This window comes from Glycine max, chromosome 14 (assembly GCF_000004515.6).
Source record: "Glycine max cultivar Williams 82 chromosome 14, Glycine_max_v4.0, whole genome shotgun sequence".
Taxonomy (NCBI): domain Eukaryota; kingdom Viridiplantae; phylum Streptophyta; class Magnoliopsida; order Fabales; family Fabaceae; genus Glycine; species Glycine max.
In genome coordinates this window covers 12,272,714-12,298,911 of record NC_038250.2, presented here as the reverse complement: position 1 = coordinate 12,298,911, position 26,198 = coordinate 12,272,714, and the positions used below count along the sequence as shown (strand labels likewise).

Below are 26,198 nucleotides of genomic sequence, written 5' to 3'. Positions count from 1 at the left end.
ACATATTCCACTTGCCATCTAAAAGGAGATAGAGAAATAGAAAGAAAAGAAGGATAAGGTGTAACACCTAAAGTTTCAAGTATTAGGAATATACCTCAAGGAGGCCCCTTATTAGGGCCATTCTGTAACATTTCCTGAAAATCAGTAATTACTACTAGTATATTATTGGTTTATGTCTTAAGCATGTGTCTGCGTTGTAAGATTGTATGTGTTCCTATGCGCTTATGTTTTTCATATTTATTAGTGTTATTAATAATAATAATAATAATAATAATAATAATAATAATAATAATAATAATAATAATAATATTATTATTATTATTATTATTATTATTATTATTATTATTATTATTATTATTATTATTATTATTATTATTATTGTAGTATTATAATGGTGCGAATATTATCTTATGCTTTTTGTGATTATCATTATTGTGATATTGTGTTTATTATTATTGTTAATATTGTTATCTTATATTGTATTAATGTTATCGTTAGTATGTTGTGCATGTGGTTATGTTATTATTATTATTATTATTATTATTATTATTATTATTATTATTATTATTATTATTATTATTATTATTATTATTATTGGTGTTATATTGTTTTTATTGTTATTGTAAGGTGCTTTAGTATTAGAATTAGTAAGCATAAGATACTAAGGCTCAATAAAGCTCCTAAGACCCAATAAGGAGCTAAGTCCACACACCCCTTACCCACCTAAGTGTTATAAAAAGGGAGAAAATAAGGCATTAGGTTTAATTAGGTGGAATAGAGAAAGAAGTAAAAAAAAAAGATAGAAGGAGACAAATAGAAAAGTAAAAAGAAGAACATTGGAAACTTAAGCTCGGAGCTCTCTTTTGTGTCTTAGTCTAGGTGAGTGCTTTCTCTCAGCTTTGTTTCTGTGTTCCTCTTCTTTCCCCTATGTCTTCACCACCCCTTTGGATGGTTTCTTCCCTTTTCTCCCTTTTGATACCCTAAGTTAGGAATTGATGTTTTGGGGTTGATTGTAAGCAATTACAACTCGATTTGTGTTAATTGATTGATTGGGTCCTGATGTTGGATAGCTCTTTAGTTTTTCCCTTTTTCTTGTTCTTTAAAATTGGGAATGTGGGTATTTAAGATTAAACGAGGAATTAATAATTGGTTATTTGGGATTTTAGCGGTGTTTGATGTTTTACACCTTTTCGATATTCTTGAAATCGAGTAAGGTTTTTTTTTTGTTGAAATGCCATGTGGTCTCTTTATGCAATGTGTTTTGGGGTTTAGGAACCTATTGTCTTCATGTTAAAATGAAAGAGTTTGTAAGTCCATGTTTGTCGCGTGCCATAGGCGTGATCCATGGATCACAAGTATGACCTAGTATGTCCATAGGTGTTTGTCAATGTTCACAGGTGTGATCCATAGGTCACGATCATGACTCATTCTGTCTAATTATTTGAAATGTGAATCTATCACCACTCATGGATGTGAGCCACAAATCACAAGTGTGATTCATCCTGTTTAGAAATCTTAAGAAATGTGTCTTCCCAATCTTAATACTAAGTGTATCATTATCATACTACGTGAACTTTATATGGAATTAATACATGAGTTACTTTCCTAATTAAATGTAATGCCTTGATTGGTAATCGTGTGTAAGAGTGCTTACTTCGATTAGGACATTATTGTGATTGCCACCTTATAATGATATGATGATATATGTGTGTAGATGAAATGGAACAAGTGATATTATGGTAATGTTTTGAAATGACAAGTATATGATCTGAATCTATGTGGTGCAAGAACCACCAGGTGATGAAATGTGTGATGGCATGGTACATGAGTAAGATTTGTAATGTTAAGAACCAAATAGATAGGATTCTCCAAGTGTCGTGTCAAGTAAATACATGTGCATCCTATGTGATCATGCATCATAAATGTCATGTTTTTAAGACGGTGGATGTGGTAAGGCTTCATTGAGGAGGACATGAGTGAGTTGAAGTATGACTTTATCCTTAGGATATTATTTAGTTTAGAATCTCTATATGGCTCATGTTGATCCCATGGGTTAGAATATCCTTGCAAGACATGGTAACCTTAATGTGTTCTCGACAATCTTGTCTTGGTGAGAGTGTAGTAATGGGATCTAGTGGTTTTGTTGCTTCATTCGTTTAAATTACAGTGTTTCATTATGTTACAACTCATTATGTTACAACTTTTATTATATCAGATTGTAGTTAAGAACCTTCAACGTGAGGCACAATTGTTTATGAATACAAATTTTGTTTAATGTATAAAGTTTAATTATTTGTAATGTCTTAATTATTTCTCTTTTATGTACAATAATATATATGGTAATACCCATGAAGGGAGTTACACAAAAAAATATTAATAAAAAAGGGAAGGGATTAATTGATTCTTTCCTTCCATTCAAACTCAAGGTGTCTCATTCTTAATGAGCATCTCTTTTACCCATTTCTTGTTTTTTCTCTTTGCCTCTCTTCTTCTTCCTTGTCTATTTATCCTTCTAGATATTTTTTTGTGGATTTTGGTCATTCACATGTGTTTCTCCTTCCATACTCTATATATGTTTTTGCTTTCGATATGTTTCTTAATGTTAAAATGCTCCTACCTTTATGTCTTATAATTATTAATTAATCAAGAATTTTTGCTTTTATATGTTTTAGTTAGTTATATGTGCATTTTTTCATTGATTGTGAATGTTAGTCCAATTCACAACTTGAAAACTAAACCTTAGACTTTCTGATTTACCATTTAAATCCTAATTCAACTACCAAGACCTATTCTATTAAGTCAAAATATTGACCTATATTCTGTAATTCCAATTTGTCGCTTCCACCCTTTTCTATGTTTCACTTGCCTTTCTAGTTAACTCTTGTGTTTGCAATTGTAAGACCTTTGACTTCATTATTGAAGCAGCATTGACTAGCCCCACTAATGCCCACAACCATCTTTCGTTATTATTCTTGGTTCTGTTTTGTTTGTTCTCCTTCTAAGTACATAACCAATGGAGAACTTCTACTTTCAATGCAATCACAACAACACCCACAATGCTTTTTTTCTTGCATACTCTAGTGGTTTCAGAATACTCAAGTAATTTGATCACCACCAATAAGTCCCTTCAAATAAAATCTTGCCATCATTACAAATTTATCACCATTTGATGGAAATCATGTATCTTTACTAAGAAAAAAAAAGGATTTCACACACTGAATACATTGTATAACTTGCACAACTTTGAGGGTCTATTTGCACATCTCAATGCCCAAAGGCCCTAATTCTCTCACAAACGACAAGATTTCCCTCTTCTTCTTTTTAGGAACCATGCCTTAAATCTTCAAATAGTCTTGTCTCAATTGACAACCTCCCTCATTTTAAGAATTAACATTTACTAACATGCTCAAGCCTTATGAACACTTAACAATTTTTTTCACTATGGACAGGTTTTTTGGGAGCTTTCTTTTTAAGTATATAACACAAGTATCCTTTGTTGGAGACAATCTTTCTTGAGCTGAATAGGACCACTATATGCAGGAAAGTTTTCCTCCAATTATTTCAAGCACTTGCATGCACGGTACTCTTTGTATGAGGTCTTCCTATTTTGCCATATTATCTTTCATTTGTTTTTCCTTTCCTATATTATTGCATAGAAAGTAATTATTTACTTTAGGCTCAAATTTATCTTATATGCTGATAATTTCATTTTTGTTATGTAGTTCCTAAACACATGGTTTTTGATGTTTCTTACTAATTGTAGAATGTCTCACTTGATTATTAATATTCTTGATGTTATTTTAGATGTCTAATGCCAAGCAATATGGTGAAGAACTTGTCGGTAAATGGATCAAAGTTTGGTGGCCACTGGATCAAATGTAAGTACATGGTTTTCTTGATTTTGTTACATGTTATGACTAAGATTTGGGTTAATCAATGAAAGCAATGTTGTGTGTGTGTGTGTGCGCGCGCGCTAAACACATTTTGCATTGTATCTTGTCTATATGTTTGGTGTAGTTGTTCCTATGTCACTTGATTTTGGCATATTGTTGCAAACATCATTGAATTTATCTAATATTAATTACCTTGATAAGTATTCATTTTAAGAAAAAAAATGACAAGTCGTCATGGCTAATTGGTTTAAGCTCATCATTTCCCCTTTATGGTTTATTTTGAACGTGTTTTTTTTAACTCCTTATTAAAGTTCACTATGCCTTATTGTATTTAGACCAATGTTACATTTAATGAATTGTGGCTATGTTACTTTCAATGAACTTTGCTTTTAAAAAACCATTAGAATTTGTTGGAGTTTGGGAAAGATTTATATTTAAATTGAAGTATTGAACATGAGGATATGCTTATTTGTTGGTTTTTAACACTATTGCATGCATATTATTTTTCTTCACATCTTATCTTTACTTTCTGGTGGAGTATAGTATAAAAATATATATTATACATGTATTATTGTCTTCACATAATATTTTGTAGGTTTCATGAGGGTGTTATCAATGACTTTTATGATGCTCCTCATAACATGCACAAGGTGATGTGGAAGCTATACTATGATATATCTATCATCCCTTCCTCTTATATGCATTATAGTATAACTTTTTAACTTTTGTTATATTGTTTTACTCATTTGAATAATAATGTATTTTCTTCTATTACAAGAAACCCAAGATAGCAAAATTTTTTACAGGTTTACATTTCCATTACCACTAGCCATTTTATTCTTTTTTGACAGTTTCCTCTGTTTTAGATTGTGTATGATGATGGTATTGCAAAATGGGTATCTCTTAAAGAGGAAAGGTGAAAACCCATCAAAACTAGTGATAATTTAGACAAAGTGAGTCTTTACCTTAACTTTTGTATATTAAACTTTTTTACATTTATATTAATGCCAACATACAATTTAACCACAATTGGGTTACACATGTAATTAAGTAGGTCAAGTTATGTGTGATCGGGTTCTGAAAATCCTAAAATACTAGTCTAACTACCCATGGTGTCTTATTCTTCATGTGCATATCTTTTTTTCCATTTCTTGTTATTTTTCTTGCCTCTGTCCAACTACCTTGTGTGTTTCTTTTTCCACATTATTTTTATGGATTTTGGTCATTAAATGTGTTTCTCCTTCCACACTATATATATGTTTTTGCTTTTGATATGCTTAATAATATTAGAATGCTCTTACATTTACAATTATAATTATTAGTTAATAATGATTTTGAGCTTTTATATGTTTTTGTTAGTTGTATCATTCTATGTGTATTCTTTTTACTGATCATGAATCTTACTCAAATTCACGATTCAAAAAATAAATCTTAGACTTTATGATTCACCATATGAATCCTAATTCAACTACTAAGACTTGGTCTATCAAGTCAAAAGATTGACCCATATTCTATAATCCTAATTTGTCACTTCCACCCTATCCTTATTTTGAAGTGAATTAGTCGGTCACTAGAAGGGGGATGAAAAGTGACCCTTTACCGATCTAGCTCTTTTTGCACTAGCACACTTTCTTATGAACTTCTTTTCAAGCTTTTCAACTTTGAGATTCAGAAAACTAGTAAGAGCAATCTATTCCTTTACGAGTACTTGGATATAATGATATGACAAGTCACCAAGAAAACTTGTTCGTTACTACTTCAAAACCTACTAACAAATGATACATAATCTATTAATTGTAGTTCCTGGTTCTCACTTGGTTGCACTGACTTAAACAATTTTATAAAAACACCTTGATCAAGGTTCAATTTTAAGTTCAAAACAAGCTTTTGTAAAAATAGAATTAAGTGCACAACAAAAGTAAATAAGATGCAATAAAGAGGGACACTGTAACTTCCCATTTTTCATAAATAAAATTTTAGAGAATAATGATGTTTTATAATTAAATAAATAAAGAAAAATAGTTATAATAAAATAATGGTTTAAGAAAAAATTAAAAAAAAATATTTTATTCATTCATTTGATAGAGAATAAAATAGAGTTTTTTTATAAAATAATAAAAATAAAAAATAAAGTAAATAATAAGTTGTAAGTACCCTAGGTATAAGTAGAGACGTGTTAGGTCAGTTTTGAGACTGACATGCTCCCTCTTTCCTTCATTTTCGTTTTTCTCTCTTCTCCTCCCAAAGCCCTCTCTTTTTCTCGCAGACCACCAAACCTATCTCAGAAAAATGACGATCTCGGATGCATTCACCGTTGGATCGTTGTGCAATTTAAGCACCAGGTTTGCAACTCAATTCCAAGCATTCTCACCGTTGGGAATTATAAAAAGATATCGGATATAAGAGAAATATTATTCGCATCGCGACTTTTTATTTTCCAGTAGTAACCCAGAGCTGTCTCGATAAAATTATGAACCCAATTTCGTTAACCTTTGGATTTTCATGAAATTTTGATATGTGGTTTTAGATTCAATTACTCACACCTTCATCGTTTGTATTTGGGAGATAATATTCCTGGAGAGAGAAAAGGAATCACACAAAGAAAGTTCATATGAAGGCTTCAATCCTTTCTCCATCTCTCTGACGTTTGAGAACTCTATCGGAGTAGTCGGAGGAAAAATTGGAGGAATCTCAGGGAACCGCTAGAGATGCCGCTATCGCTGTCGGAAGACACGTGAGTCCGCTTAGAGGTAAGGGATAAGTTATTCACAATTGGGGATTAGTGAGAACATGTATAGGGATACTTAGAGGACTAAATTGGTATTTATTTTGAGGTGTTTATTAAATTATAATTTTTCCTTTACAATTATAAATACAATATTATTGTCCTTACGTACCAATTGATGTTCTGATAAGAATTAATTGATAAACTTGAGTGTTCTTGATGTTTTGTGTTTTGACCCATGATTTTGATATAATCGTGTGAAATTATTTGAGGGGTTTTACTATCCATGTTGTGATAAATCTTTTGTATAAATTGTTATAGTGAGATTATGAAATGGTGATTCAAATTGTGAGTATGTAATAAATTAAACCTGTGATGAATGGTGAAATAAATGTGTATTGAGATGTGTGTATTGAGTTGTGAGCTGTGAACTGGGCAATCACACAATTGTAAGACCCTTTAAGGGCGACGAGTATTATGATGGGATCACTGTGGGAACTCGATGAGATAAAATGATTTTAAAAAAAATTGAGTAGTTGTGTGTATTGCATAGTTCATAGGTAAAGTGTATATGATTCATGAGGTGTCATAACATGTTAAATTGATATTATACCCATTGTGATTGAGATCAAGTGTAAGTGATAAATTGAGTATCTATATGATTGAGATATATGTGTGCATTGAGATGTTGTGTGCATTGAATTATGAACTATGAATTGTACAATCACACGACCATAAGACCCTTTAAGGGCGACGAGTTAATGCTAAGCCCTTAAAGGGCGACGAGTTAAAACTATTTTGAGAACAATTGAGGAGTCCTGTGTTTTGTATAGTTCATAGATAGAGTCTGTGTGCTAAAATATTTTCTGGGTTGGACCTGAATTAGGAGGGAGAGGCCCTGACGGACTCTTCGGAGTGCAGGCCTTGGGGGTCACCCGGTTTGAGTGCTCCTTTAAGCCTATGTTGATCTCATATGGTTGGAGCATTCTCGCAAAACACTGTGACCCTGACTGGTCTCCCTATGATCTTACCTAGTGAGAGTGACCTGACTTGCTAGTGTGTGGTTTGTCTTGTCATGTACTCCTAGGCGCCTAATGAGGTTTTCACTAACATGGTACCACATTGCATATAGGATTGAGTCTTAGTGTATGTGTTGCATAACGTTTGTGTATTGATCGATATTGATTGACTTAGTGATATTGTGTGTTGATCCTTGAATACGTGAATGTTGTGAAAACGAATGAGACGTGTGGTGTTACAATGTAATGTACGACAAAGTGGTGAAATAACGTGAGTGATGCTTAAGTAAGTTGCATTTTGTTTATATGATATTTATACCTACATGTTATCTTGTTTCTCTCCATCAGTTAGGAATGTGATAACTCACTCCCTGTGTGTTGTTTGTGTTTAGATCCTGTGATGATCTTGAACTTTTTGTTCGGGGGAGCAGATGACTAGGTGAACTGCTTTAAGGAACCTTATGCTGAAGGACATCAGAACACAACACTCTGATAGGATGTGACATTGGAGTATAGGGTTTTATATTAATTGTATGAAGTCTTAGACAGTCTTGTTTGAGTCGAGACGACTTTATTATTTATTTGGACAAGTTTGAATATGATGTAGAAGAAAGTGAATGTGAGCCTTTTACCCCTTTGAAAAGCTTGTATTTAAAAATGTTTTAAAAATACTTTTAACTAATATTTGAATTTTTATTCCTTTATCAGTATATATGTGAGGGGTAGAGGATGTCACAGACACAACACACCAAGGAGTTATACTGGTTCTTCCAACTTGGGTTATGTCCAGTCCCTACAACTGTAGGCTTTCCACAAAGACCAAGCCCCTTGTGGTATTCTTATTTTCCTGAAGCCTCACAAGCTCTTACAACTAGGTATTCTTTCTTTTTTGAAGCCTCCTCAGGCTCTTATAACTAATATTCTCTAAGCATTAACATGCTCACCCAAGTATTATTTTAACAAGCTTCTCTAGGCTTCACCCTTAGTAGAACTTGCTACTAGACACACACAACTATATGTTGTGTTCCCTAGGCTCTAAGAAGCCATAGTTACTTGATTGCACTTCCTAGTCCTCTTCAGTACCACCTTAACTAAACACATACATCCATCTTTTGTATTCTTAGAACTTCAAAATAAGTAGTCATATCACTACTCTTTTAAGTTATCTTCAATAGCACCTAACACTGCCTACGCACAACAACTGTTGTGGTCCTTTCATACCAAGTCGCATAAATAGTATAAAATGGCAAGTCCGAGTATCATATTCACAGGGACTTGCGTAATACTCAAAAAAATAGAAATGTTCACTAACTATGGCTTTTGGAAACAACAATTATAATGATTGGATTGCGTAAATCTAAATAACAAGAGTATAAATAAACAAACTATTTTTGGCAGTTTTACGAACACATGGAGTGCGATAAAAAGAAGTAGAATAACAAAGGATAAAAGAGTTGAGATTGATTTCACTAAACCACCTCCTCATACAAACAAAGGTCACTAATCTAGTTCAAATCCCAATTATTATCATCAACTCACAAAAATACTCAAACCCCGATCCCTCGGATGGAAAAAATCTGAGTCCTTTGATCAAATTGTCTATCCCTTGGCTAGTCAAACCATATAACTTGCTTTAAGAGCAAGAGTTAAAAAGATGACTAACAAGCTTTGCTCCATCCCTAGACACAAAACCCATTAGGTGTTCCTCACCATTTCTAGGTTTAAAAGTATTTTCTAATGACAATTCAAACCATAACATCAAGCAAAGGGTGATCAAGCCAACACAAGCATTAATGCATAGAAAAGAATACTTAATAATGAATAATAAACATAGATTAATAATCAAAATGTAAACATAAGGATGGGTTCAAGTACATCAACCCCAAAATGGATAAACCTAACTGCATGACTACAAGAAGAAAAGAAGAAAATAGATGAAAAAGATGATGAGAAATGGTAGGGAAGCCATAGAGGGCAAGGGAAAGCTTCCTCGCTGCAACCTAAAACCCTAGATAGTTCTCCCAACTAAATCTATCTTTTATTCACATCCTTGGCGCTTAAAATGAGCCAAACGTGTTACATTGTCGTTTCTGCATAATTAAGCTATGCGTTCCGCACGCACTTGCTCGTTGAGCGGGCATACAAAAGTTGCAGTGGTTCAAGTGGCTACAAGCTAAGCTTGAGGTGTGCGTTGAGCCTGAGGTGCACATTAAGCTTGACATGTCAAACCCCTTCATCCTAGAAAATTTCCTTTGAAAGGGCCTTGAATTGGGTCCCAACACCAACTATTTTCTTTCTTCATTGGTTTCTACAACAAAATAAACTAAAACTAGATGCAAAATCAAACATTTAAACGATTTCAAAGTTATTTCAATTTATTTAAAACTTAATTATAAAGAAGGCCAAACAAGCTTAAATGTAATGAAATATTGACATAATTCCCCCAAAATGGTCATTAAAATAAGATTTATAATGCAATTATCAAGTGGGCAAAACACTTTTGGGTTATGTACCAAGGCATTCACCTAGAGTGTTTTAGGCTAAGGAAGTTCCTTTAGATAGGGGTTTTTCAACTGACCTTAACTTAGTACTTTAACAATCTTCCTTGCACTTAGCTCTTTCGCAAGTGATCAAGGAGCTAATCATTTGTGGTCATTGGAGATTCAATTCAAATACTACATGAGTTGTCCATGTCTATGTAGGTAGTCGTTCTGCCTGATTTATTCTCCTCCATACAACTCCATTGAGTTGTCCTCTTCATATTTGCTTTTACTCCACTATCACCAGCTTTCACCTTTTAACTGTTGAAGGATCCATTGAGAAAGATATTTTGGTTCTTAGCTTTGATCTTGGTGGCATCCATATGAATTCAAATTTTGAATCATGGGAAGTTTTCTAGAGATTATTTATGCATCAAGTATTCTTGAGAAAGTTGATTACTACTTTCTAACATCTTTCTTCTACTATTGGTTGTTGGTTTTTTTCGGCTATGACAATTGTCTCATTTCAGTTCCTATGACTTAGACTATGTCAAGGATCACAAAGAACAATAACATTAGGACCAATGTTGTCCTAGAACTTATGCATCTTGACTAGTGTGGGCTTTTGGAGTGCAAGACACGTCTGTCTTCATGTTCCAATTGCAATGCATCTTTCAATGATCCTTAAGCCACATGTAGCTTTTGATATGTACCCCTTGACTCAAGTTATCCTTAGCATCATGCCTCTGAGATATACAGCTTCTGATATTTTCACTTTAACCTAAAAAAACATGATTGTATTTCCAACTTCTAAATAACCCTCATTCTTGTAGTCCTACTTCTGATTACATTGAGAAGCTTCCACTATAGGCTTATGCTTCACACTTGTGCTATGCTTTTGAATATTTCATATCTTAATAAGAACACTTAAAGCAACCATTAGTAGCTAAGTTCAAAAACTTTGATTTTACTTCATAGTGGTTTGTCATCATTAAAACATTTAGTTCCTTGAGGGACTTGTCTCAACATATTTCACATGCCTTTTAAATTGACTATTATGCATGCAATTGAAAGACGTTTGACTTCATTTTTAAAGCAACATTCACAAGCCCCACTAATGTTAACAACCATCTTTTGTTACTATTCTTGGTTCTTTTCTGGTTCTCTTTAAGGAATATCACTATTAGAGAGCTTATCCTCTTAATGCAAGCACAACACCAAAATATTTTTTCCTCACATACTCAAGTAATTTGATCACCACCAATAAGCCATCTTCCCATAAAATCTTGCCATCATTGCTAATTTAATACCATTTGATGGAAATTTTCTATCTTGACTAAGAAAAATAAATAAATTTTGCCCATTGAATATTGTCTAACTTGCACAACATTAATGATATAGATTTGCATCTTAATTCTCAAAGGTTCCAATTCTCTCACAGATGACAACATTTCCCTACTTTCAATTTCTTTTCTTAATTATAGGCAACATGCCTTAATTCTTCTAATCATCTCATCTTAACTAACAACCTCCCTCATTCTAACAATTAAAAATTACTAATATGCTCGAGCCTAATGAACACCTAATAGACTTCATCACTATGGACAAGTCTATTGGGAATCCTATTTTTTTTTAAGTATAGACCATAGATACCTTCCTTTGGAGACAATTTTTCTCAAGCCAAATAGACTCACTATAAGTAGCAAACCTCTTTGTATGGAATCTTTTAAATGCACAATTTTTGTTTTTGAAATATTGAGTCATTTAATGTTCCTTACTTACATTTCTTAATACACCATATTATCTTGCTTTTGGCTTTCCTTTCCTTTATTATGGCATTGGAAGTATGTGATTTAGGCTCAAATTTATCTTCTATGCTTATAATCTTCATCTGTTTCATATAATTCCCAAACAAAAAAAAAATGGATGTTTCTTACTAATTGTAGAATGTCTCACTTTGATTGCTATATTCTTGATGCTATCTTAGTTGTCTATTACCAAGGAATATGGTGAAGCACTTGTTGGTAAATGGATTAAAGTTTGGTGGCCACTAGATCAAATGTAAGTTCATGGTTTTCTTTATTTGTGACTTCTTGTGACTAAGATTTTAGGTTAATCAGGGATTAGAGAAATTAGTGTTGTGTGCTAGAAACATTTTGCATTGTATTTAGCTTACATCTTTGGTGTAGTTGTTGCAATGTCATCTATTTTTAATTTACTATTGCAACATTTTTAGATTTATCTAACATTAATTACTTTGATTAATATTTATTTCTAAATTTTTTGGACAAGTTATCATGGCTCTTTGGTCTGAGCTCAACATTTTCCTTTATGGCTTATTTTTGTATGTTTGTTCATTTTAACTCCTTATTGAAGTTGTTAACTATTTCTTATTGTAATTAGACCAATATTACATTTAAATAGCACGTGGCTATGTTGATTTCAATAATGAACTTTTTTTAACAAAAAAGCTTTCGATTCAATTGATGGGAGTTTGGGAAAGATTTATATTTAAATTGAAGTATTAAACATGGTTATATGCTTATTTTGTTGACTTTTAACACTATTGCATGCATATTATTTTTCTTCGCACCTTACCTTTACATTTTTGTGATGTATACTATTGAAATATAAATTATGTATTATTGTTTACACATAAGATTTTGTAGGTTTTATGAAGTTGTTATCAATGATTTTTATGATGTCCATACATGCACGAGATGTTGTGGAAGATATATTATAGTCTCTCCATCCTCCCCATCCTTTTATATGTATTACAATTAAACTTTTTAACTTTTGTTGGTTTTATGAAGTTGTTTTATTGTTGAAAAAATATCTTAAAATTATTTTTGTTAGTGTGTTACCCTCTTGTGAATAATGTTCACGCTTATACATGATTTGGTTGGTTGATTGTCTTTGTTACCGTATCTACATATATGTTTTTGTCTGTGTCTCATGCTGAATTTAAAAACAAGGATTCCTCATATGATTTTTGCTATGATATAGTTCTCAACAAATGATTTGAAGTTGGTTTTCAATTTGTTAGTCCATTTGTTGTGTTGTTGTGTATTATGATGTTTTAGACATTATGTGTGATTTTTAAAGTGCCTTTGTTATTGCTGCAAATGGAAAACAACATAAGCATAAAAGTCTTGTCATGTATTTCCAACTAAATATGGTGTATGTTTAGTGTTATAAAATCATTATTATATATGTAATATTTTAAAATTAAAATAATGTAGTGCATTGAGTGTTGCTTTAGAATTTGGGTTTGTTGTCATAAAAGATTCAATTGGATATGACCTATTTGTTGTTGTATTTAGTGATTGTGCTATCTAGCTAGTTTTGTATTTATCTTCACGTTTTGAGTTTGGCCTTGCTAATTCACATTTTTCTATTATTATATTAGGCCCCCTAAAAAGAGAAGGAAAACAAGTGTTGGTGAATTCAAAAAGGAATGAAAGAGGGATTCTTTTTTTAGAAGGTTTGCTAATGACATAAATTGCTATATGTTTCATTTTTTGTTTGATGTCTTACTTTTTACTTTAATTTCTAGTAGTGGATGAGCCTCTTTAAATAAATCAATAGGGGTATCCGTGAAGTCTAGCAAGTCCAAATATGGTAGAAAACCTCATCGTAAATCTAAAGATTTCAATACTGATGTTAGCAGACCAAAAACCTCTACCAAGTCTATGCAAGAAACTCTAAAGATCACTTTTCCCTCCAAAGCCAAAATCTACCAAAAGTGGTGAAATTGGGGCCAAGAGTGGAAAGAAACATGGAAGAAACTAGTTCACATTTACTTTCTTTTTATACTCTCTATTTAAACGACTATTTGTAATCCCTAATTATTAGTAGCATTTTTTTATTTGTTGTCTAAGTGGTTCTAGTGCTAGTAAGGCCAATATATCAAATTTTTTTCAACTTCTAGGTGGACTTTATTTAAGGAGGTTGATGAGAACATTTGGTTAGCAACCTTCATAAAAAAATATTTTGGCTCTTCGTCCTAGTAACAATAGGTTGTCAATACTTTACTATCTTGTATGAAAATGTGCATTGTGGAATATATACACATTAAAGTTGAGGCACTAGCCATGGAGGATAACTTTGTCCAACTTATTTGGTTCTAATGCTCATGTCTGAACCCAATCTAAATTAGTAAATAGAAAGATCGTGTTAGCACCGAGGATTGCTTCTTAAGGAATGCTCCTCCCTAATTTGAAGATAGATCATGCCAACACTGAGGAAGCCAAGACAAATCTAAATGAATAAGGACGTTTCTTGTCCACTTGTTCTCCCTAATCCAAAGACATATCTAAGTGAATAACCGAAGGGGTGTCAAAAAAATTTCATCCTATTCGGAATAGCTATTTTAGAATATGATTTTTCAGATCCTTGTACACTTTTGGAATAGCTAGTCCAGAATATTGTTCCAAAATAGAATACTCTTCCAAAATGATCATCGGTAACAAGGGTGCCTGGATGAGGGGTATTTTTGCCTGTTGCAGTCTTTTGGAGGAGGAGGAAGCAAAAGGAGGTGGATGAAGTAAAAGCCTTATTCCAATTGCCATAACTTTCTTACAGGATATTCTTCCTACACTGTTCAAAGTTCTTCTACACCCAGCATAATAAGTGAAATTCCAAAAGCACCTTTTAGTTAAAAATCAAATACACTCAACCTTTCCACACACCATTCATGCGACATAAGTCCTCCTTTGCTTCCTTGCTCCACCGCGACACAACTCCTCCTTTCCTTCCCTGTTACATTGCGAGCCTGTCCCCTCCCCTCCATTAAGTTTCACCATTCATCTCACCTCCTCGCTATGAGTATCTGTTTGTGTTTTTTTTAATTTTTTGACTGCGTGATGTGCCATCATTTTCTTTTATTTTCTAAACCCTTTTTGCACCATTTTAATTACTGATTGGTCTTAATTGTCAATTAATTAGGCAATTTTATTATTTGGGCTCATTTAGCTAATTTGATGTTTTTAATCTAATTTCAGGAATTAATGAAACATTGGGCTTAATCCGGATTTTGGTTATGGACTTGAAGAGGGCAAATAAAGCAGCGCTTACCTTAGTTAATTTCTAATTAGGAAATTTCGCAATTTTATTTTATGTTGTTCAGTGTTTATTTCGTTTTGGGCCAGAGTATTGTAATAGGACCCAGTGACTTTGAGTGACTCTTTTTAAATAGCATCCTTGGGATTCGTGCAAGGCTATTTTGTTATGCTATTTTATTATTCAGAGCTTTTGTTTTAGGTTTTTACGTTTTTCTGTTCTAAGGCTACTGTTTTCGTTCTTAATGCAATTTTCCGTTTTATGCTTCTAATTACAATTTCGTTCTTGCTTCTTCTTCTACTTTCATTTACGTTTCTGTCTCATTTACATTTCTGTTCATTTGCGTTTCTGCTTCATGTTTCATTTGCGTTTTCTGTTTGAATCTATGGAAGGCTAGTTTTTCTGGTGTTGTTTCCTTTTGAGGATGAAGCCCAACTCTCTTTGAGGTTTCGTTTGTAATATGGTTTCCTGGCAGTTTTCCCTTCACCAGTTAACCCAAATTCGTGAACATTAATCAGTGCACGCTTTGTGTTTGATTAATTGCCTCTGAGCCTAACTTGTGTTCATGCTTAATGGACGAAGGGCTAACTGGTGTATGTGGTGCCTAATCACGTATTGACAACCCTAAGTTGATTTTCGCTTAGTAAATTGAAATAGGGTTGGATTAAGTGGTTGACTGTTAGGGACGAATTCTCCATAACCCAGGATAAGAGAATGACTTCTGAACCAGAGGAAACAACCCGTTTTTAATATTAGTAGTTTCATATTCCAGTTTACTTGTTCTGCTCTTTAATCACAAAACAAACAAACCCCCCCCCCCCCAATCGTTACTGTTACTGCGCAAGTATATTATGAACATTTGGTTTGTCATTGCTCGTTGGGAAACGACCTAAGATCACTTCCTAGTTACTGCATTTTCATGTTTATTTGATTCGGGTACGGCCTCGATCAATTACTGCGTTAAATCCATATGGAATCCGTGTGAATCATACGGATTGACAATTCATATGAGCATTCCGTATGATCCATACGGATTGTCAATCCGTATTTTTATTAATTATATATATATATATATATATATATATATATATATATATGTATGTATGTATTTATTTAATAAATAATTTATTTAATAATTTTGTTTATTTAAAAAATATTGTATAAATTGTGTTGTTTTATAATTATTTTATAAAAAATATTTTAATACTTTTATATTTTTTAAATAATTATTTGTAAAATAGTTAAATAACAAAAATTTTCAACTTTTATAATGTATATTTTTTAAAATTTATTTAAACAAAAAATAGGTAATATTGTAAAATGAAAATGTTTTTTATTAATATATTTGTATAAATATTATTATATTAATACTATTAAATATTTATATATATAGTGATTTGAAGTATAATAAATATATAAATCAATTTCTTCATTCATATATAAATATATAAAAGTATTCAGATAGTTATTTATAAAATATTCAAATAGTCATTTATTATTAATTAAAAATAAAATTATACTTTGATTTTGCTCATGTATTTTAGTTTGCACGAAATAGTGATTTGAATTCTAAAAAATTTAAAAATGAATTTTTACATTGATTTATAAAATAATTAAATGTTTATTTATGAATTTTTAAATAGTAATTTATAAAATGTTAAAAATAAAATTGTAGGTTTATTTTGATGATATATTTTAGTTTGCTAGATTAATTATTTAATGTTAATTTAAATTTTTTATTACAACTGTTAAAAATATACTACATTTAATAATACAATAGAGCTTTAGTAGATTTATTAGTGAATTTTTTAGTTTTTTAGCAATAGAATGGAAAAAAAAAATTGTTATGAAATAGGATACTAAACTATTATTTGAACAATGACATTAATTGATATTAATGTGTAAGTTTTGTAGATTATGGTTAGAACCAGAGGATTGCGTTGGGCTTTAGGTCGAGTTTTAGGAAGAGCCTTAGGTAGACAAATTGTTGATGATGAGAAAAAAGCCCCTCAGCGTCAGAGGCCGACAACATCAACATGTAGACAACAGGCAACTGTGGCTGTTGTGGAGTATGTTGAGCATGTGGATCATGTTGCTGGCGACGTTCATGAGGAGCTTCAGGAACCAGTTACGGATCATGTAGGTGCTAATACAGAGGATTTTCCAGGCGGGTCCCATGATACATCAGTGTTGGCGTTATATGCTAATCATGTGGCAGCCAGAGTTTGGGCAAGAGAGGTAGTTATTTATTTAATTATATCATATTTGAATAACTATTTATCATTTTATTTTAACTAATTAATTTTAATTATCTGCAGAAACGCACTGAGTTGAAGTTGGCCTCTCATAAGAGGAAGGTAGAGAAATTCGGAACGCCTACACCTAAGATTAAAGGCATAGTGGCTGCTATAGGATTAAGTTCTCTGATTACATGTTCATTGGAGAAAGGTGATAGGGGAATTTTATCTGCTTTTGCAGAGAGGTGACACAAGGAAACTAGTAGTTTCCATCTATCGATAGGAGAGTTGACTATAACCCTCGATGATGTGGCATCCTTGTTACATCTTCCCATTACAGGTGCCTTCCATCAATGTTGAATCTCTATCGGTAACAATAACTTGAGGGATTACATCACGTCTCAGAAAAATATCAAGAAACCATTTCATAACCTAAAAAATATTGTTTATATGTTCTCCCACCAAATAAGCAAATGCAACTGAAAATGTCATCCCAATAGGTGTCACACTAACATTATCAAGTAAAGACAGTTTGTATATGTTTGTTTTGTAGGTACTATCTATGAGAAATACCAAATTACAGGCATTGGTTAATTGCACTGCATCTGGATGACTCCAAAATATGTCACGTACAACATCTTCGTCTTTCATTGTTGGCATTGTGTTCCTTCAAAGTGAAAAGAATATTCTTTGATTTGACCATTGACTTTGTCATATCACCAATAATAATATTCTCATCCTCAATCAGTTGACCAACATATGGATGTTCAATGAATGACTTAGCCAATGAATGATTATGATTCTCACATATTAACTTCACCATCCACCTTTCACCTCCCAACACTGGTTTCACTCGCAGCTTAAACGAACACCCACATTTTCTACTACTATATTTTCCACTTTTCTCATAACCAATTAAAACATATGAGGTCATTCCTCTCTTTCCAGTATTTGTGGCTAACCTCATTATCACCACCACAAAACCAATATCATACGCAAGAGAGCGAGCCCAATGCAAAACGTCATCATGGGTAACAAACACCTACAAAAGGGATAGTACATGTTTAGTTTGGGTATTCATTTACTTTAACAAAATACAAAATCATATCAATACCTGAGAAGTATTGAAGGCATCAGAACCATCAATATTTTTAAACACAACAGGTTCCTCTCCATTGTCTTCATTCATATTAATTTCTTGAGACATTATGTTATGCATGTATCCACCTATCTTCGTCCATCTTAACAAAACATTAAAAAAAATTCAATGACAAACTAACAACACCTAAAACACCATACATAATTCTAATTATTTACAAATAAATTTATTTATTTTAAAAAACTTCCATGTTGAAATTTATTTTAAAATCTTCTACACTAGATAAGTATGCCTATATATCAATTAATATATTTTTTAATATATACTATCACACAATTTTATTATTTTTTTACTGCATATAGTAATATATTACATTGAAATTGATAAGCATATATATGAAAATTTATATCTAAATTTTCATATTTTATACGCTTGCATAAACTACTTAATATAATAATAATTACACAAATATATTAAAAATATATAACTAAATTTATAAAAAAAATTCAAAATATATTTTTTTAATTTTTTTTGGGTTATACGGATTAGCAATCCGTAAGGTTCATACGGATGTCCGTATGAATCTTACTGATTATCAATCCATATGGTTCTTACGGATTATCAATCCATCTGAAACTTACGGATTGTCAATCCATATGTTTATTACGGATTCGCACAGATCCAACTTTAAGTTGCAAACAGAAAAAACTTACCTCCTCTGTCGTTGCACCGCAACACCCACCATGACGATAATCACGAACTACGAATGAACCACCGCGATGATGCACCTCCATCAAACCAACCACAACAACGAAGGAGAAGCTCACCCAAAATGGAGAATGGTGTATGAAGAAAAAAACACAGCGAACCAAAGAAGAAGAAGAAATAAATTGGGGGAAGGTTGGAATTTTAAAAATTATGTTGGGTTCAGAAGAATTTTTGTTAGATACAAGAAGACAAACCCCTTTCTTACTAAGCCGTGAATGTGGCCCTTAAATTGACCCAACCCAACTATTAGTAATAGGTCGGGAGCTAACAATTGCTTTGGGCACCCAACATTTTTGCTGGGACACCCAACAACACAATGAAAGAGCTAAAATGCTCTTCACATTTTCTATGGATCGCCGATCCGTATAACTCATATGGATTGACGATCCGTATGAGTTTTTTTTTAACTCATGGATTAGTAGGAATTGAACTTGTGCCTCCCGCATTATTAATAGAACACTAAACCAATTGAGCTAATAGATACATTATGTTATAAATAAATAGTGTCATTATATATAACACTAAAATTTCTAATTAATATTTAATGTACATGTAAATTTATATAATAAACTTTTTGATGATTATTTTTTATCTAATAATTAATTTGTTTACATATATAAATTATAAATAAATATCATAGGTTTAATAAGTATTTACATATGTAGAAAAATATCAAATTTATTTAATTATCAATTGCTATAAAAAAACATCTAAATACATCATTCAATTAAATATCAAATTTGTTTAATTATCAAATTTTGTAAATAAACTAAATGAATAAAAAATTTCTAAGTGAATATGATATTTAATTGAATGATGTATTTAGATGTTTTTTTTATAGCAATTGATAATTAAATAAATTTGATATTTTTTTACATATGTAAATACTTATTAAACCTATGATTTTTATTTATAATTTATATATGTAAACTAATTAATTATTAGATAAAAAATAATCATCACAAAATTTAGTATGTAAATTTACATGTACATTAAATATAAATTAAAAATTTTAGTGTTATATATAGCGACACTATTTATTTATAACATAATGTGTCTATTATATGGATTGTTAATTTGTATGACTCATGCGGATCAATAATCCGTATGAGTTAAAAAAAATTCATACAAATCAATAATCTGTATGAGTTAAAAAAAATTCATATGGATCGTCAATCCGTATAATTCATACAGATTGCCAATACATAAAAAAGATGAAGAACATTTTAGTCCTTTCAATGTGTTATTGAATGTCCTAACAAAAATGTTAAATGTCCAAAGCAAGTGCCTAACGAGTCACGTAACTATAAAAAAAGAGACAAATGGCCCACAAATAGGATCACTAACAAATTTTTACCCTAAAACCAAGAAGAATAGGAAGCAAAGACACGCAAATATCTATCTATCGATCATCACCTTCGTCCACTACCCCCTCAGATTCCTCTAGAATTTTATTTCCTATTCCTATTCCAAATAATTAAAAAAATACTGTTAATACTTATACTAATATTTATTTATCATTAAGTAACTTCAGTAAAATTCTATCTTGTCAACTTTACTACATAATCTGGTTTCTTTATAAACTATTGAAAGTAATATAAAGAAAAACTAATATAAAATCTCTTTCAATAATAAATTTTATAAAGATATCAAAAAATTCGGTTTCTATTTTTTGGCATATTATTATTTTACAAATATTTTTTTTATCAAATACAATCATATTCAAATTAAATAAACTTGTTGTCAATGGCAAAAAATTCTAAATATTAATACAATACAATTATATATTTAAGATTTATATTTAATACAATTAATTAATAACTTAATATTATTATTACATGAATTTAGTGTGATGCTTTTTTTTAAACCGTATTGATAAGAAATAACTCTTATTAAAAGCAATGACTAAATTTTGTCCACACATGTAAATATAAGTATTCTTTGATAAAAAGAGACATGCTGATTTCAGTCGTGTGAATAGCTAATACTTGTGAGTTGCGACCGTGGTTGGTTTTAACGGCATGCTTATGGCTAACACCCATCTTGATTCTTGATCCAAATTCATTATACTTTTCTTTTTGTATTATTACATTACTTGCAATGTTACTATTATTATAATCTTCTTATATCTTAGATTATACTATATGACCAATGACTCAATACGCTACTGAGTCGGTTTCTTTTCTCTATTCTTTTTTTCTTTCTTTCTTTTCAATAGTAAACGCAAAAGCTCACAAACAACACAATTTCTGCTGGGTCTTCTCTTCGGGGTCAGACTCTAAAAGCAAGCATCTATCTAATTGATGGAAGCGTGTTTTCGTAATTTTATTTCATTTTAGTTTTTGTTATTATTTCATGAATCATGATCATCGTCTTCTTCTCTCGACAAAACCAATAAGTGTCCACTTCTTTTCACGTTTTCAATCGTTCTAGTCTTTGTTCTTTGATCTTCATTCATTCTTTTTCGATCACATCATTCTTAACGACACCATTAATTACCACCTTCAGTTTCGTTAACAATCAATATTTTTTTTTTTCAATTTTGTTTTCAAACATTGAAGTTTAACCTTCTTTGAAATCCCATCACCACCGTTATGTTGCCAAGAAACCCTTCATACACAAACCCAGAACCCTGCCAGCACCTTGCTGAGTACAAGCTCAAGCATGGCTTCAATGGCTACAAAGCCATCCAAAAGCTCCTCGTGACCTCTCCAATTGGGAAAACCAGTGTGAAGAAACCCAACACAAAGGTACCCAGATGCGGTTTCTGTAATGGGTGTGAAGGGAGGTTCTATCTATGCCTGATTTGTTCTTCATTTTCATGTTTGGATCACACCCTTTTGCACCCTCAATCTGAATCTGGTCATGCTGTATTTGTAGACATTGAAAGGACTGAACTTTATTGTGGAGTGTGCCGTGATCAATTGTATGACCCTGATTTTGACCAAGTTGTGATGTCTAAGCACTCAATGGGGGTGGCAGGTGGTGCCACTGGGAATGAAAGCATTGGCCAGAGATTGATCAAGAGGAGGAGATTGGTTTCTGGGATTGTTGGATTGGATTTGCAGAAATCTAAGTGCAGAGTTTCCACCAAAGATCTGAGGGGAAAATCGTGTTATCCTTTGGGGTTGAGGGGGTTGAACAATCTTGGTAGCACGTGCTACATGAATTCTGTGTTGCAAGTGTTGCTACATGCACCTCCTTTCAGAGACTATTTCCTGAGTGGTGGACAACGTTTGGAAGCTTGTCATCATAGAAGAGCCACGGATCTGATGTGTTGTTTGCTTTGTGATGTCAATGCTATTTTTTCGGCAGTGTATTCGGGGGATCGAAGTCCGTATAGTCCTGCTCAGTTTCTCTACAGGTCTGATACTGCTCTCTGTCATACTCATACTCTTGCATTTTAGATTTTGTGTAATGAAAATAGTGGCTGGCATTTATCATAGGGATCTAACGATCTGAGTCAGTATGCTTTTATGGCACTTTTAAATGCTACTGACTAAGAAAAATTGGTTCATTTGTGAATTACTTGTTTTCGAGTTCTCTGATAGTTGTTATGAGATATATTTCATGGTGAATACAGAATCGTATCTTTGATAAAATGCAATGGCATCAGGTGATCCATGTAGCGGACCTCGTTTAGTGGGTTAAGGCTTTTTGTTGTTGTTGTTGAGTTTTCTGATAGTCAACCAGCTGGAGATGAATTTGTTTGAATAAGTTTCAGAAAAGAGGAAATTCATTGATTCCATGAGCTGGTCAATTGTTATGAAAACATGGGATTTGGTCTAACTGAAGTAACAAAAGTGGCATGTTCTCTAGTGAAGGTTTCTGTGACTTAAGCATGCATGTTTTTTTAGCACATATGCTGTCTGTTGGCTTTAACTTGTTGGTTTTCATGATAAGTTTGTAGTTGATAATCTGTTTGTATGAATATAGTTGCAAGTTAGCTGGAGCAATGCCAATTGAAACCAAAATCTTTTATGATTTTGGATTTGGACCTGTTGTGTTGCTTTGGTGCTCAAATTCTTGTTTCTTTTTGAATGGTGAAACTTTTTGTTTTTGTTTCAAGCTGGTGGCAGCATTCAGCAAATTTAGCATGTTATGAGCAGCAGGATGCTCACGAGTTTTTCATTTCGATGTTAGATGCTATCCATGAGAAAGAGGGCAAAACAAGGAATGGAAGCAAAGGTAATTAAATGCTGAGATTTGGTGTTTCCCTACAACTTTGTTGTCCTATATGCACAATGCTACTTTGTATTATAATTGTAGCTTTTCCATAATGATGCACGTTATCTAAAATAATAATAATAATAATAATAATTAAAAAGAGATGATTTAACTGGCTGGGAGGTTCAGTCTGTGAACACATGAACAACTTTGACGCCAAATTATTCATTCTGAATTTTTTGCTGTCTGGGAAACGTTGTGTGTATATATCTACTTTTTCTCTTAGAAAATGTAGTCTTGTCACATTGCTCAGTTGTTATGTTGTACTCAAATGCATGATGTTTGTTGTATACAGGTAATGGAGACTGTCAATGCATTGCTCATAAGGTGTTCTATGGGTTATTGAGATCAGATGTTACCTGTATGGCCTGTGGATTCACCTCAACAACCTATGACCCTTGTGTGGACATTTCACTTAACTTGGATACCGATGTCTCTTCAACTGAAAAGGGTAAAAAACTTACCAAACAAAATGAGGATGGCAGTATGTCTACACTTTCGGGTTGTTTAGATTTGTTCACAAGACCAGAGAAGTTGGGGTCAGACCAGAAACTTTACTGCCAGAATTGTCGGGAAAGGCAGGACTCGTTGAAGCAAATGTCAATTAGGAAGCTCCCATTAGTACTTAGTTTGCATGTAAAACGATTTGAGCACTCTTTTGTTAAAAAGTGTTCAAGAAAAATAGATCGCTACCTACACTTCCCATTTTCCTTAGACATGACTCCATATCTGTCCTCCTCAATCCTCAGAGCCAGATATGGGAATAGAAATTTTACTTTTGGGGGTGATCAATCAGATATGTTTTCTGAGTTCGAGATTTTTGCAGTGGTGACACATTCGGGGACACTCGAGTCTGGCCATTATGTTTCTTTTGTGCGTGTAAGGAATCAATGGTACAGATGCAATGATGCTTGGATAACTGTGGTTGATGAGGCTACAGTCAGAGCTTCACAGTGTTACATGATTTTTTATGTGCAAAAAACTCTGCACAATAAAGCAAATGAAGACCTGAGTCACGTGCCAAATTCCCCTGGAAGAGACCTATTTCTTCCTATTGCTGGATGTTGCTAGAAAAGAGGATTATATTGTAAAGTGAGTACAAGTGGATTATAATGTGTGTTTTCTGTAGCCATTGAAAACAAGCTTAATGCTCGGCGAGGGAATTTATTTTCTTCTGATTTTCCCTCAGGTTTGGAGAATCACAGTTCACAGTTAACAAAATTGATTTGCAATATGCATCTTAAAGGTTCAGACTGCTAAAACCCGGATATGAGAATGAGAAGCCAGGTTGCTAATTTGATTCTAATTGAATATTTGCATGTGGTTATGTCATAGGCAGCATTGAAACAAAGAACAAGGAGCCAGAAGTGACTCGACTCCTTCAAAAAATTTCACAACATGCTTACTCAGATTCTTTAATTGCAGGTAGTCGTGTACATAACCCTTTTCAACTGATGCTAACCAAAGTTGTTCAACAACCATTATTACTCTTCTGTCTCCACCAAGTGAAGCGTGGAGAAAAAGAAAGTTAAGGGCAAAAAGGTGATTGTGTGGATGACTGTCTCCGATTCCTGTGTCTAACAAGGACATTGTAATAATACTCCTAGTCCAATGTGCACATTGCATTATGTCTGTCTTTTATTGAGAGTGCAGATTACTTAAATGGGTTGCTTCTTTGGTGCACAATAGACAAGGGTTTTGTTGAAGGCAAGTTTATTCTTTTAAAGATGATGTGAGAAATATTATCGCTCTAACTTTTAAGTTATGTTTGCTGGTTGAGTGAAAATGCTGCTATGTGATTAATAAATATCTGATATTGAAGTCAATCATTCATAATAGGATGACATGATGTCACTGTATAGATATATTGAAATTCAAACATGCAAGATAATTTGGAATCAAAGGGTGAAAAATGGATTTCACTATTTCTGACTCGCATTTAATCTTCCACCTATGTTTATACATATTTTGAGAACATAGATCTTTGGATGGGTTTTAGGATATGGACCAAAAAACAAACATGGGGTTTTAGGACATGAAAAAAGCCGTGCTAAACAGGATCCCAAGTTTTAAGCTATAAAAGTAGCAACTACTACAAATATTCTATAGACTAAGCAAGCCTACATAAGTAGCAATAATTAGTAATATTGTTGAGTGGGTGAATCAAATGGTGTAGAGTTATTCTATATTGACAAAAGATATACAACTATGTTGAATGCTCAAAAAGTAAATTTGAGATTAGAGAATTCTTGTATTCGTACATAAGGCTAATCACAACTATTGAATGAAAAATAAAAAATTTATATTTTATCTACATAAATTTAACTTAAAAAATATATATTTGAATAGTGTAGAGTTATTCTATATTGACGAAAGATATACAACTATGTTGAACGCTCAAAAAGTAGATTTGTGATCTAAAGCCTGACTCAAACAAGATTAGAGAATTCTCGTATTCATACATCAGGCTAATCACAACTATAGAATGAAAATAAACAATTTTTATTTTATCTACATAAATTTAACTTAAAAAATATATATTTGAAATGTAAATTATCCAATTTTCATTCAAATGTGTACAATGACGAAAATAAAAATTCGAATGTGTCACAGCAGGTAATCCAATTCCTTGTTTATTTTTGTGTACATCGACGACAATAAAATTTGAATATAGAATTCATGCAAATTT

At 32.3% G+C, this 26,198-nt stretch overlaps 1 protein-coding gene across 4 annotated transcripts; it reads left to right on the top strand.

Annotated features, from left to right (window-relative positions):
- Window positions 1–21,246: 21,246 nt before the first annotated feature.
- Window positions 21,247–25,335, top strand: LOC100806347 (ubiquitin C-terminal hydrolase 22). Of its 4 annotated transcripts, XR_001384702.3 has the most exons (5): window positions 21,306–22,646; window positions 23,352–23,470; window positions 23,805–24,601; window positions 24,699–24,796; window positions 24,935–25,335. XR_001384702.3 is itself a non-coding variant. In XM_006596009.4 (4 exons), exons 1-3 carry the CDS (start codon window positions 21,877–21,879, stop codon window positions 24,578–24,580), a joined length of 1,665 nt encoding a protein of 554 aa, XP_006596072.1. In that variant the 5' UTR covers window positions 21,306–21,876; the 3' UTR covers window positions 24,581–24,601; window positions 24,699–25,335. The 4 variants fall into 4 exon arrangements, 2 of the variants coding, with proteins under 2 accessions (XP_040865326.1, XP_006596072.1); XM_006596009.4 differs by having other exon boundaries at window positions 24,699–25,335; XR_005888527.1 differs by having other exon boundaries at window positions 21,307–22,646; window positions 23,805–24,796.
- Window positions 25,336–26,198: the final 863 nt, after the last annotated feature.

Excerpts from the sequence above, each read along its gene's own strand:
- LOC100806347 (XM_041009392.1), top strand. The coding sequence starts at position 21,877 with ATGTTGCCAAGAAACCCTTCATACACAAACCCAGAACCCTGCCAGCAC. Across the intron at positions 22,647-23,351 it reads CCTGCTCAGTTTCTCTACAG|CTGGTGGCAGCATTCAGCAA; the intron begins GTCTGATACTGC and ends TTTTGTTTCAAG. Across the intron at positions 23,471-23,804 it reads AACAAGGAATGGAAGCAAAG|GTAATGGAGACTGTCAATGC; the intron begins GTAATTAAATGC and ends TGTTGTATACAG.